Source organism: Dermacentor variabilis, chromosome 5 (genome assembly GCF_050947875.1).
Source record: "Dermacentor variabilis isolate Ectoservices chromosome 5, ASM5094787v1, whole genome shotgun sequence".
In the NCBI taxonomy this organism is placed as follows: domain Eukaryota; kingdom Metazoa; phylum Arthropoda; class Arachnida; order Ixodida; family Ixodidae; genus Dermacentor; species Dermacentor variabilis.
In genome coordinates this window covers 47,808,711-47,823,751 of record NC_134572.1, presented here as the reverse complement: position 1 = coordinate 47,823,751, position 15,041 = coordinate 47,808,711, and the positions used below count along the sequence as shown (strand labels likewise).

The following is a 15,041-nucleotide window of genomic DNA, read 5'->3' as shown; positions in this document are numbered from 1 at the left end:
TGAATTCAGTTCGCAGCGCAACGTCAAATAATATTGAAAAATGCCTTGATTACTTGATTACGACTATTTCTCGCATATAGACACATAATTTTTTTTTTCCTGTGAATAACCAGTGAGTAGTCTTCGAGGAAGCTACTAGCAATAGTTGCTGCCTAAATCGACGTCCCCTCGACGTTTTCCTCTGTTTAACAGAAGCATATCTCGAATCCTAAGCCTATGCGAGCTGCTTGTTTTACCATGTTTCACGATGCTTTAGACGTCACTTATTATATCGCTCTTACCTTGGCATTTTCCGTCCGCTGCCATGATGCTACCAGGCGAGCAATAAGTGTTACTTGGAGGAGCCGCTGAAAGAGAAAAGGAGAGCTTGACACTTTCAATTTTTTTTACTTAAGAAAACACATTGCGGGGCCAGTTGGGGATGAACAATTTTTCTCTTTCTTAAGAAAGTTATCCAACGCTGATCTTTTTTTTTTTTTTTTTTTGACGAGAACACAGAAAGGCATCCCATGAAGGAAGCTGACTCCAACTATGTTTATTGAAACTGACACGCGTTACATTTATCAAGAATGAAGGCACTGAACGCACGCGCATTAATGACTGCAGGAAAAACCTATACACATAAAACACAGTGTATTAAAGTGAGCACACTGCGTATTATCGCCTTTTGTTCAATAATCTGAATGTGCTGGGACGCAGGGAGACTGATGTGGTGCTGACGCACGTGTCGCCTCTCCCCATGATGAAAAAGGTTTCTGATAGCTCACGACTTAGTCTGTCCTTACTTCTGGTTGGAATCATGATTCCCTCAAGTCGTGGCTCACAGTTTCGGTCGCTTATATCGTTGCAAGAGCCGCAACGGGTGACCAGATTCTGGAACTAGGCCGGAACGTCTCCTAACGATCTTACGCGTTTCCTGGCACGTCCGTTGGCACAGAGCCCAATTTGACAGACGTAAACTTTGCCACATGAAAGGAGGATCTCCTAGACAACAGCGGTACAACACCATACGTACAGCTTTGCGCATTTAATACCATGGCGTGTGTGTTTCCTACCAACAACAACAACAACAACAACACAACACGGAGACAAGAAGGTAGCAGCGCCATACCAGTGGTTATCCCATAAATCTATAGGGTGTCCCACAATCTGCAAACGGTTGGCAACAAGCACGCCACCCCGATGGTCTTCTCTGCACAAGGTAAATATATAGGCCAAGGTGTGCCCCAAGGTCCGCAGTGGCAGCCCTGCGACTTCCGGTTGAAGAATGAAATTCGCAAAGCCGTAAGTACTCTGTGCCACGGGTGTTGTCTATGAGATCCCCCTTCCATGTGGCAAAGTTTATGTCTGTTAACGTGGGCGCTGTGTGAACGAACGCGCCAGGGAACATGAAAGACCTTTAGAAGACGTTACGGCCTCGTTCCAGAATCTACCCGCCCATTGCCGCTCTCGCAAAGGTACAAGGGATCAAAACTGTGAGCCACGACCTGAGGGAATCAAAATTATGCCAATAAGTAAGGAAAGCTATCGCAATCCTTTTTTTAACATGCAGAGAGGCGATTTATTATGATGTGGTGCTGCCGCACCACATCAGCCTCCCGGTGTGCCAGTGAATCAGATTATTAAACAAAAGGTGATAATCTGCAGTATGCTCACCCTAATGTGCTGTTATTTCTTTTGTGTGTGTGTACTTTTTCTGCAGCCATGAATGCGCATACGCTCAGCGCCTTCATCATTGTTAAATATAACGAGTGTTGATACCAATGAACATAGTTAGAGTCAGTGCCCGTCCTGTCACAACTTTGCGTCTTCGTCAAGAAAAGCAGCACTGGGATAATTTCTCAAGAAAAAACAATAATTTTAAGGGCACAATAATGACTTGTTTATAGAAACTATATTTTGTTTATAAATATTGCTCAATAATGACTTTCCAAAAACAATGTGAAGATAGCGTCGAACCAGCCCAGAGGCAGATCAGTGCAGTCACATTCTGAATACGAACGGTCTGCAGACTTTGAGTTTTGCGAGTGTACACAAGTCACCACTTTAAATAAGCGTGTCCTTAAGAAAGGAGGTACTCGTAAACGCGCCAGTACTAAGCATTTTGGCTTATTGACAATTCAAGCAAATCTGAGTAATCGAAGGCTCCCATAATCACTGATACAACCACAGACCCTCACGCACCGGTACAAATATAATTAATAATATTTGGTGTTTTACGTGCCAAAACCACTTTCTGATTATGAGGCACGCCGTAGTGGAGGACTCCGGAAATTTTGACCACCTGGGGTTCTTTAACGTGCACCTAAACCTAAGCACACGGGTGTTTTCGCATTTCGCCCCCATCGAAATGCGGCCGCCGTGGCCGGGATTCGATCCCGCGACCTCGTGCTCAGCAGCCCAACACCATAGCCACTGAGCAACCACGGCGGGTTGGTACAAATATAAGTTTCCGTTCAGTGTTAAGGTAGCTACAATATTTTTTTTTCTTTTTACTTACCTGAGCGTGCAGCAGAAAACGAAGTTTACTTTATATCCCATCTTGTTTTACTTCATGTACTTTATTGGCCACAGGCTCTCAACATATTATATGGCTTAGCTATTTTGAGTGCTAGGATGATATTTGACTACATTGTTAAAATCTGTCACAAACACTCTATCCTGAAGACATGTGGCCAGTGTCCAAGCATGTTGTCTTCAAAACATTTAAAAATGTCCGTATACACTCCTTTATCAAAAATTCATAGCACCTTCCTCAAATATGCAGGTTAGGCCTCCAAAGGGATGAGGTCATAGTTATGTATATAAGAAGAGGTACCGGCCTTGTGATTAACTGCTGTCGCATTTACTGCGCTATAGGCTCCTTTTCATACATTACCCCTGTCAGGGAGAATTGACGCACTCTGCCTAATGACGAATAATGGAAAAAAAAACATTAAAACTATCCAATGAAAGGGTATTTGTAGATTGCGTCTATGAAGTAGGAAATGGCTCGGTCTAATCGAGAGTGGAGGCTTGGTAAACCAAAAAAGGAAGCAAATGCGAAATATGGATATTAACGCACAAGTTAAATTTCAGCGCAAGTTCATCTGAACCCCATGCGAATGGTCCTTTTGTGGACAAAAGTGGTGAATCACAGAAGTTCGTTTTCGGCTGCTTTTCGGTAGCCGGATTCAGCAGCAGCCACGGATCAAGAAGTCTCAACAAGAATTCTCAACAACAGGGCCGGTGAGGCCCTGTTGACTCATATATAGCTGGCTTCGGTATAACCACTTTCGACAAATGGACATACTACGCGCCGCTAACAGATATCGGTGCTGCCTTAGACTTGAGATTAAAAACAGCATTGCCTATACCTGAGCAGTTTGCAGAGCTCCATCCTTGACAGCAGCGATTATCCTTCTCAAGCCAATTTTTCTCGCAGAGGTCCTTGCAGGTCAAGTCAGGACGCAGGCATGTTGTAGCTGAAAATCAATGTAAAATGGTTTCACTAAGATTACTACAATGTTCTTATGCTATCTAGAATTGCCCTCACCCATGTTGGGAAGCAGAAATGACCAGTGCTGTAGAATCGCCGTAAATCTGCTTACAATCACAACATAATTGAAAGACGAAACGTTCTTTCCATTTCATATAGTCACTGCACCTTGTATGTCCACACGATAGCATGCTGTTGGGCCACACATAGATAACTACATTTGTCGCGCTAAGCAGAAGAGCACAAAAGGCCCACATAGCCTCGACGGGCACTGCTCAAACTGACAGGGTCGGTGAACTTGCAGCGGCTGTCCCGGCTTTGGGTGGATTACTTTCGTGGTGTCCTGTTCTGCGCAACAACAAAAAAATCTACTTGTTTATTATATAGGAGAACCTCACTGTGCCTTGCAAACAGCAGCCGGCTAGCTCGAACTTATGCAAACCAATACGAAAAACCGATGTTAAGGTCAATGCTTGCATAAGTGCTCCTAATTTGTAAGAAAGTTATGGGCCACAGGGGTGCGTGTGAGCGACGATTTAACTGATACTGCCCATTCTAGACTAAACTTCGTGTTGACTACAGCAAGTAATACACAAGAATCGCGCGCTCGAATTAGCCTCTGAAGTTGCATGCCTATACGTGAACACCGTTATTCACGCTGGGTGTTTCCTCTGGGGTGGCCTTATCCATAGACATAAAATCATGCGCCCGAATGCAACTACCACACACTAAAGAAATTGCACCATTAAAGGCATTGTCTCGTCTCTATATACTCTCCACATTACACCCACAAAAACGCCATTTGGGCCAACTAATATTCCCATTATAAGGGGTGAGTCTTTCTTTTAGAATTGCATCCTATAGTTACCTAACGTGTGTTTTGCTGTAATACGAATTACAGTTTATTTTTACGTCGATATATTTTAATCTGCCTCTACCTTTTCGAGCAGTGAACTCGCACAAACCGCTTGGAAATAGACACTTATGAGTTTTTATTTGCTTCACACGTCTACGTGTCTAAACACCCATAAATTCTGGAATGTGTGTGTTTTCACACAAAACAAACTTTTAACGCTTGTCAACGTTGTTTTTTGTTGTTGTTGTTGTCCTCTCTTCTTTTGTGCTTCTACTCTTGTAAGACTATCAAATACCGGCTAGACCAAAGTGTCACCCTTTAGCACATTGAAATTCAAGCAAGCGTGCACGAAGGGTGTTCTGCTAATGAATGAACTCATTTTCAAAAATTTCAGGTAATATAAAAGCGCAGAAAGGGTGTTTTAACACCAAATCGACCTTTAAGGGTGTTATATTGCTCAGTGCGTACGTGAAATTTGTATTATTCAGTGAAACTTCTTGGCCCTCTCCTACAGATCATCTAAATTCGCAAACTCTTAGGTACTATGCAATTTATTACCAGCTTTTAGTTCATCAAGCGTGGCCTGCACTCTTGGACATTTTCAGCAGACATGAAACGTACAGAGGTGTTAAACATAACGTATTATGCTTAATATTTTCTTCGTTTATGTTTAATTACTACATATCGCTTCTATAATGCATATAAAATCGATGCACATAAGAAAAATAAATTAATTATTAAGCAGAAAAAAAGGACGAACGCCTTCCACAAAGGGGCCTCGCCCCTACGGAGTGCTTGTTTTTTTAACCACGTGTTTAGGAGTGCTAAATATTCTTGGCAGATATGATGGCGTACTACAATTTATTCTTTTTACATCTCATTATTATTTGTTGCCCAATGAAACGCTTAGTGCCGAAGGCCCATTTTCTCACTCTCGTTTCACGCTTGTTTCCATATACTGGAAGTTCTGACATCTTAATCAATTTCCCTGTTTCGTCGCCGTAACTTTACCGACAGCTTCGAAAATTGAAAGTCTATCAATGATGTCTGAAGCGAAGTAGGTCATCGTATAGTCTTCCTGAATCAATAGCAGCCAAGACAAATACTTTAAAGGAAATATAATACACCAGTATTTAAAACAAACCCGTAAACAATAAGGTTAACATACTCACAAACCTAGCGTGTGATTGTTATGCTTGTGACACAATTACGGCGGTCATTGAAAAACCTCGCCTTTGGAGCGGTATCATGCTGTGCCATGCATCGGCACAAGTAACGGCTATGATGTCCGCAAATGAGCATATTGATTGTTGAACTCCTAGTTCCGCAATTTGTATAGTTCATTTTGTCCAGTCTCGTGCGCCCGCAAAAATTCTGTGGTCTAACAAGTTATTGTGCACGTGTCTGTAAAGAAGTGCGGGTGGATCGAGCCAAAGTGTTCTGAAAACTCTTTTTTTTCCTTATCTGTCTCTCCGGTGGACATATTATCGTGAGCTCATATCACGCGCAACTCTTCTGACAGCGCCCTTAGGCGCAATTGCTATTGCTAGACGCGTGCGCAACATTCATGCGCCTCTTGCAAGTAATCGCAGGTATGACATGTATCACTATAATTTGGCCGTTCTCCACATTCCGTTTCGCATGAGATGGCAGCTTGTTTCTGTTAAGTTAGGACAGATACGAAAAAGAAACTGCGGTGGAGGAAAAAAATACTAATGAGAAATGCCTGTGGTTTCATTTGCCAAAACCACGATATGAATGGCAGGCACGCCGTAGTGTGGGAGTCATTCATTTGGCCGCCTCGGTTTCTTAACGTGCATGCAATGCAGTGTATACGATGTTTTTGTATTTCGCCCACAGCGAAATGCGTTTGGCGGGATTCGATCTTGCGACCTCCTTATTAGCACTTCAAGCCACTTGCCACTAAGCCACAGCGGCGAGTAAAAACAGAAACAAATAAAGTGAACTGGGAGAAAGAAGTTCTGCATAGTGTCTGAATTTCGTAGTGCATAAAGGAATCCTGTTAAAGGTATTCACAAAATTACACAGAAGAAAAACTTTTCGTTGTTTATTTGACATTCGAAGATATGCTAAGCGGACGCACACGCTAACTAAGTGGACGCATGCCAAAGGACGCCAGATTTTAGTAATCATCCTTTCAGGTCCTCTTCACACCGCAACATGTCAGCGGAAGACGTGTCTCAGTTTGTTAGATTGATACAGGCGTAGATGTGAGTTAACGCAAAGCATGAGGGCAATGTGGCAAACACAATCCAGGATTCCAAATACCGAGGCTGAGCGCCGAGCAACCGAACCGGCAAGCGCAGCAGTCTTGTACTTACGAACACACTTTTTTTTGCTCCTGTCCATTGCAGCCCATTCTCCGCAGTCGCACTTCGCACCGAAACTCCACTCCTTATTCAGCACAGCAGTGGCACCCTTTCTTTTGCATTCGTCAATGAACCAACCGCGAACTGAAAAACGGTGACAAAAAAAGCTGTGTGTGTGTGATTTGATTATGGTTTATTGGTTTCGGTGGAGGATATTTGACGCGCTTCTCCAAATTAAGCCCGGTTCGCAAGCACAGACTGAACGAAGCCACGCGAAGAATTCCTATAGCACCTGCGCAAGTTTAGGTATCGGTAGTAAGGAGCCACAAAAATACGCTTAATATCGCAAGCTTCTGCAGATGCAGCAGGCGTGTTCACAGTGACAGAGGAGCCAGCCATCTCTGAAATTCTGACAGAGCATTTCTTTTCCTATTTTAAGAAAAATTAAAGTGAGGCATAAGTTTCCACATATTTGTGGCAACGCAATTTCGCAACGCACATTAATGAGTTTGCCGTCAGTGCGCCTGCCTTGTACACATTTGCGATTGTTAAGGACAAGCGCTGCGTACGTTGAATGATTCATTACACCACGTTTCACTACAGTGAATCTGATAACATGGTATAATAAATTATTTCAAAATATTGGACAATAAGCGGGCGATATTATGCGGAGCTAGAAAGGATAAATAAAAGGCATTGCCCTTCTGGGCATTGCAATCGTAAGGAATGTACTTTCTCATCACACGTTATTGTATGCACAGAAATTACGTTAACACTAACAACTATTTTAAAGAAACAAAATTACCGCGTCCTTTATTTGCTCAGTAACAATACGAAAAAACCCACTAGAAACGCGACAGTTCGAGTCTTTATGTACATTCTCAGCGAAGCGCAGTATCCTCGACTGTCGATCAAAACGAACTGTTGTGCTCTAGTATCACCAAGCATCACCAAGCATGAGGAACGCAAAAAACAGTGCCGGAAATCTAATGTGGTGCCCTTTGCTGACTGAGCTTGCTTTGTCCCTACTTGCGCTGCCTCTTTCGAACGCAGCCGTCGAACGCGTGTCCAGCCAGGTTTCGTGGAGAAAGAATACGTTGACAAACTGCATGTCAAACGAGACACTGAAATGTCTCCTTCACGTTACGTTTGGTTTGGCAGATAGGGGGAACTCCTGCAAAAATTTTCAGCTAGATGAAGTTTCTGTCGCATTTCAACTGGGCAGTTCTATATGGTCCAAGTAGCAGTGGAAATTAATTCAAATGGGGCCAGATTGTATATTCAATCTACTTGCGTAAATCCCCAGTGTGAGAAGGATAAACCGGGACTACACGCTATGTTTTGTTTTTTGTTCTTGATTTTCTTCAGCCAGCGACGCATTACGTGAAAGTTGCAATTGTTTCATGGTACATCTTGAATGTTGCATATTATTACAATGATAGGCTCTGTAAATATGTGAAAAACGATGTTCGTCCACATTGAAGACGGCAAGGCAATTGCTCACCAAAGGTCGGTGAGTGATCGCCCTGCCAACGTTAAAGTGATAACACGTCGGTTTTCATACCGCACTTCTGCGACAATTCTTTTCCCTTCAAACTTTGCGCGTACGAGTAATTACGATTACGGCTTGCTTCTTATACGCACGTACTTTATCATCATTGTAATTTCTCTTTGTTTGTCTTACTGGTCATTACATTGTACTTTGCTTACGCGTATTTTCTAGCTGGGAGGAAAAAAAAGAATGCGTTCGATATACATAATAGGTGCTTGTGGTACTGTTACGTCCATATTTTATTATTTTTGAACACATCGCAGTGGTGGATGGGCAAATATTTCTTGCCAGTTTTTTATATATATACAAGGTATATATAAGGTTCTACTGACTTCCTATTCTGATGTATAGTGCTTGGATTTGTTAGACAATTGGGTTTACTTCGTACTTAATTTCATGACCGCAGTGCGCAACACATACAAATCGATTTTGTGTCCTCTCTAGTGGAATTACATTTCTTTATTCTTTTTTTCAAGGCGCACTGAATATAAGGTACACAGCCCCCCCGCGGAAATTTGGCAACACGCGCATGCATGCCTACAGTCACAGAAACTTACATACACTTTTTCACATTGCACAAATCTCACCAGCGAATCCCTGTTCAAATATTGCGCATTTCAACTCTTTCCGGTACTAGTATCTCCTCGATCATTACCAGCGCCCTAATGCAGGCGGTAATGAAACCTAAAATTTTAATTCACCTCTTCTGTTATGGGCCAGCAGTTCGTTCTGTTTGTTCCCACTCAAAGGTTAATTGCAGTGCCAACTATCGCTTCTTCACACGAGGAAAATGCTAGAAGGGTTCTAGTTTTGTTCCAGAGTCCAGTGTTCTTCCAGACGGCAGCATTTTCTAACTCAGCGTCGAGCTGCTTTCGAGTAAATTGGAAAAGAACGAGAGAGATCGGGAGAGAAATAGCATGTTTATTTTATGAGTAAAACTTAGGAAAGGCATCCTTATTTTAATGCCTTGAGGTCAGGCCGCCTCTTGGGAGCACGATCGTGAACAGCTGAAGCTGATCCTCGGTGTTGGAGCGGCAATATTGTTGTTGAATGTTATAGAAAAATGCCTCGGGTACATCGAGGCGCGAACTGAAGTTAGCTCAGAATTTGGCTCAGTAAATGCGAATAACGTAATGAGTAAATCGGAAAAAAAATTCTTCGGTTCATTGTAACAATAAGTGGCGTCCAAGTCAGCGTCTGAGTGGCAGCTCTCGCTAGAATTCTTTACGCACATCTTGACGTCATTGTTGTGTTGGTTGCATGCAGCGAAACTAATTCTGGAGCCGGAAATACGCGGGGAGATTTCGACCCCATCTACATCATCTATAACACACCTTCAGAACATCATGAGTTGTTTTCGCTATCGTTTTGGCTACTTCTCGCTCACGAAAAATTTGGGTCTGGCTATTTTTGGGCTACATTTTGAAATGATTTGGCTATTTTTGTTGGGCCATCTGGCCACCTTAAAGACGGCGCGTTTTCCCTCCGCTTTCTTTCATCGCGCGCGCCAGATTGAGCCGCAATCATCGGCTTCCCTCGTGTGCTTTCACTCGCACAAGCAGCATACGAAACGCGGCGACGCTGTTATCACCCTTGGACTTTATACGGGACATCACGGCAACGGCGACGGCAGATATGTGACTGGGCTGTCCATATAATTGCTATCGCAATAAAACAAAAACGTAAGAAATTGTGGTATCACTTACTCTTGCAGTTTACCGATAGAGATTCTACCTTTGGGCAGCCACATCTTGCATTGTTAACCCCATTTTCAATGCAGGCGCCATACGTGCACTCGGTGGTTTTACACGTTCTTTTAACTGCAATAACAAAAGTGAACCAAGAATAACTTTTAATAAATGCAATAATCAAGGCACAACACTGTTTGAGTTCAGTGGTGTTGGTAAGAGTAAACATACCATCAATCACCAGGAAAGAAGCAGCGAAATCACATTTTTTAAGACGAAGATCTAACAAGAACCATCTCGCGACAACACCTTTTAGATGGTGTTTACTTATATTAATAAACAGGTTTATAAAAAGCGGTGATTTACAATATGTATTCGAAAGTCGCAGTACACTGAACATTGCGTGAGCAGTGCCATAATTTATACCAGTATGTTCAAGCCGTCATGACGTTTTATGGCTACCGTCGTTTTTATAAAGAGTTGTAAATTTGCTGTACGCTCAGTATCTAGAGCCGATTTTTCACAAAAGATTATAAATTGACAACTTAAGCTAAAATAAATTATTGTAGAAACGAGAAAGTCAAGCAGAAACAAGAAATTATACTTACATAAGCACGTTCCCTCTGTAGCATCGTAATACGTGTCATTTCGCTGACATCTACATACGAAAGCGTCCGTTTTATCAGGGACCACTTCACATTTTTCGGTACCGCAGAACTTGTTCCCGAAGTGAGAGCATACATCTGTGAAAACGAAATCAAGATGATGGTTAGAAGGAATAGATAACCATCTACTATAAGCACCTGGTTAAATTGTACTGCTGACAATGAAATCAAAGAGCTCACTTTCGAATAGATTTTATAGATACTAGCTTTACAGAAATTTCCTTTGTTCAAGTCGGTATAAAATTCTTCTGCTGAAGTAGTAATAGACTCGGGCGCTCTCCGCAACTACTACATCAAATTATCCTATGGTGCGAAAAATACGGATATGGCACATAATATATTCTAATAGTACTATTGGAGGGCAAAGACAAGCATTAGTGTTGTTTATACAAGGCGAACGCTGAAGGCACCAGCTGACGCTAGATCATGGCGGCCGAAGCGCCCCAGCAACAACAGCACTTCTTCGTCGTCGTCTCTTGTCTGCATGTCCTGTTCTGCATCGCGACACTACGCCGCCAGGGTTGTAGCGCCTACCCGACGCAAGCGATTATGGCCCGGCAAAGGCACGCACGTAGGTCTTTAAATGGGAGACATGAACAACATAGCTTCTTGGCTGTACGGACGACGGGCCTGGCTTTTCTGGAGCAATCTCGTACGTCGCATCCAAAAGCTGTCGCAGGATTCGGTAGGTACTTGAATATGACGGCAGAAATTTTTCCGAGAGGCCCACACGACGAAATGGTGACCACAAGAGCACGAGGGAGCCAGGTAAATACCGAAACCTCCGTATGGTGCTTATCGTGAATGGGACTTCTGGGCCGCCTGGGAAATCAATGAGGCAATCTGACGGGCCTGTGCTGCCATAGAAATCGCATCGCGGGCATAAGCGGTGTGCGGCTGTGTGACTTGTGGAAATAGTGTCCAAGGGCAAAGCAGGATCATGGCCATACAGCAGATAAAACCGTCAGTAACCTGCAGTGTCATGGCGGTACGAATTGTACGCGAAGGTGACATATGGCAGAACAACGTCCCAGTCCTGAAGATCTGGAAAAACGTACATAGCTAGCATGTCGGTAACGTTCTGTTCAGTCACTCTGTGAGACTGTTAGTGTGTGGATGGTAAGGAATAGCTATTTGATGTTCAGTAGAGCATAGGCGGAGGATGTCATCAATGACCTTTGACAAGAAGTAACGTCCGCGATTCATGAGGAGCTGAAGTGGAGCACAGTGGTGCAGGATGACGTCGTGTAATGTGATGACGGCGAGCTCCCGTAATCGCTAAGCGCGTGGCGTAATCGGTTGCAACTTAAACCCATTTGTTGTCCTTTATTGAGAAAGGGAAATGGTCAAGTAGGTCGAGCCTCGCGCGAAAGAAAGGCTCAGTGAGAATATCAATGGGTTCGAAAATCCCAGCTGGAGCCATGGCAATGGGCTTCCGGCGTTGGGACAGGTCGCAAGCAGTCACATACCGGCGCATACAGCGGTAGAGGTCGGGCCAGAAGAAACGGCGCCGGACTAGGCCAAAGGTGCGAGTAACACCGAGATTCCCAGCGGTGAGCGCGTACCACAGTTGCTGAAACAGGTGCGTTTAAGGTGCCGCGGTGCGGCCAGAAGTAGGTTAGCACCATCAGGACGCAAGTTGCGTTTATACAGGACTCTGTCGGAAATACCGAAGAGACGAAGGGAAGGATTAGTAATTGGCGAGCTTAACCGATGCATGATGGTTCGCAGAACGGGATCATGGCGCTGTTTATCGCCAATGCTGAGGAAGCCTGAGATGGACATAACGCCGGTGTCAGATTCGTGACCTGTGGCTTCCGGTGGGTCAACAGGGTGGCGGGACAAGCAGTCGGCGTCCTGATGTAAATGGCCGGATCCGTACACTACACGTAAAGTGTACTCTTGCAAGCGCAATGCCCAACACCCAAGATGTGCTGTAGGGGCCTTCAACGAGGACAGCCAGCACGGCGCGTCGTGGTCGGTAAGTGCGCGGCAATGGCGACCAAATAGGTATGGGCGAAACTTCGCTATTACCCAAAGCAGCGCTATAGGCACTCTCGCTCCGTGATAGAATCGTTTCCCTCGGCTGTGGACAGAAGACAACTCGCGTAAATGATAATGCACTCTTGGCCACGCTGAGTCTGGTCAGGAACAGTCCCAATGCCATGACCACTAGCATCTGTAGGGATTTCAGTGGGTGCTAAAGCGTCAAAATGTGCTAAAATTGGGAATTCGACAAGAGTCTGGTGAGTGCAGTGAAGGCTTCGGCCTGCCGTTGTTCGCACGCGAAAGCGACGTCGTTCTTTGAAAGCTCGGTGAGAAGGCGAGCAATGTCAGCAAAATTTTGAACAATTCGACGAAAGTACGAGCATAAGCCTCTGAAGCGGCCAACGTCCTTAGCTGAGCACGGCACAGGAAAGTCTTGCGGCCTGTCAGGGCTCACGCGGCGACCGCTGCGGAACTTCTTCTTGGTACCCAACACCTCCACCGAAATGTTGCGAGGCGGAGACAAGCACGAATGTTGTTTATGCAAAGCGAATGCTGAAGATACCAGCTGATACTATAACATGGTGGCCGAAGCGCGCCAGCAGCAACAGCCCTTTGGGTACCACGACATCGTGGGTTGCACCTTAACGAAATGGCTGGTTCACTCGCCCGCGCATCCTTCAATGGCTCTATCACATCTGTTTTGCCGACATCAGCTTATGTCACCGCAGAAATTTCTCTACATATCACAAGATTCTGCAATATCCATGCTAACCCCGTCTTCTGAACTCCACCATCTTGTCTTCCCATGGAATAATAATTGGTGTCCTTGAAGGCAATTGGAAGTTTCCTTTACAAACTTAATATATGGTATACCGCCCCTAAATCTTTACTTACACAGGTCTGGTCTCGCTATGTCCTCTCTACATTCTTTATGCAATGCACCTGAATCTATTGATCACTACTTTCTCTCGTGCCGCCGATTTTCTAGACAAAGAAAACTGAACCATTCTTTCTATTGGAACGATTTCACTGGGATGCAGCCACAGGAATGTATTTCTTGCATTTTAGAATTTTATTAGAGAGACAAAAAGAGTACCCTGCTGAATTTCTAAAATCATAAATTATTTCTATTGCTTCATTTCTTTATGTTAACTTATTTTTTTAATATTCTTAAAAATATTTTTATTAAACTTCTAAACGGCATTTCTTTAGTCCGACGCTCTACTATTCAAATCTAGTCTTTCTTTAATTCTAAACGTACGGGAAACCGCCTGCTTCTTGGCCAAACCCCCAGAGTGGGTATGCGCCAGTGTTAAGGAGACAAGACAAGACTTCATCGCCTTCGCCTCTTTACTGCATGCCCTGTTCGGCATCGCGACAATATAGCATATGATTCTGCATCGTGACTATGTTGCATATGATTTATTTCCCGGTATTATTCCCCGAGACCATAAGTTCAGGGTGAGTAGATAGCTTCGGCGCTGCATCCGAAGTGGTATAACGAATCAAATAACTCTATGTAGGGTACCATGTTTGGACTGCTTGGGTATAATTTCAACCACACGTACACGTAGTTTTTGTCAAGCACGAGTTCTTGCGAAACTGTAAGACCGCCTGCCAAATCACCTGAACCACCGAAGCGAAATGGTAATTAGTGCAGGAATAAGTAGCAATTTCATTCCAATTCTTTTCTGTTTCTTTATCAACTTTATCAACAGTGCGCGTCCACCAGTCGTGAAAAAGTCGTAATAAAAAAAAGAATAGAAGGTAACGAAATCATTTGCTTAATTACACGGGCCCACAGGACAGGGGGGCCCAGTGTGTAGCTATAATAGATGCAGTGTTTGCCCGTTAACTGTATTCGATAACTAGAGGTAGCAGATTTTTGGGCATTTTAGATTTTTCTGCACGGTCATTTTGTAGCCCGCAGATCAGTTTCCTATCGGCAACAGTGTAAAGACTGAATGTTGCACACGCTGCACCGGGCCATTAAATTGAACACAACCTGTTTGAACAGCACAGTGCAATAAAGTTGAGAGTTCAGGAGAACGCAGACAATCGCTCTTGCCATGTGAAATACTTGTGCAACGTCTATACCCAACTTACGCCAAATGCGTTTCAGTGCGAGGGCAGCGAGAGTTGCAGCATGTGTTTTACAGGCAGTACGAGTGAGCAGTTGTTCACCCATTCGATCAGCCATTAGTTGTGAGAGTACTGAAGCTCGCTCGTAGCAAGAGCCTGGACTTCTGATTTTTTTAATATGTGACGTGTGATAATCCTAACCCAAAAGTTCCTGACCCACCATGCGTCGGTATCGAGTCCCGTAAAACTCCAAAGGCTAAGATATTTTTCGCGACTGGTCTCGTAAATGGGGCTCACAAATACTGCACATTACACTGGTGAGCACATTATTCTAATTCGAAGTATGAACGTAGCACATACTGCGCTCGTTCCCTAAAAAAAGAAAGAGACACGTAGGGATT

The 15,041-nt window shown here is 43.9% G+C and overlaps 1 protein-coding gene across 2 annotated transcripts in view; it reads right to left on the bottom strand.

Moving 5' to 3' along the window:
- The window catches only part of LOC142582545 (uncharacterized), a 386,945-nt gene that overhangs the window by 201,747 nt on the left and 170,157 nt on the right, over window positions 1–15,041 (bottom strand). For both annotated transcript variants that reach the window (XM_075692387.1, XM_075692389.1), the window contains 5 exons: window positions 10,513–10,647; window positions 9,923–10,036; window positions 6,677–6,808; window positions 3,357–3,464; window positions 282–347 (listed from right to left, as the gene is read on the bottom strand). In XM_075692387.1, coding sequence (XP_075548502.1) covers window positions 282–347; window positions 3,357–3,464; window positions 6,677–6,808; window positions 9,923–10,036; window positions 10,513–10,647 — 555 coding nt within the window. The remainder of the gene's footprint in view (window positions 1–281; window positions 348–3,356; window positions 3,465–6,676; window positions 6,809–9,922; window positions 10,037–10,512; window positions 10,648–15,041) is intronic.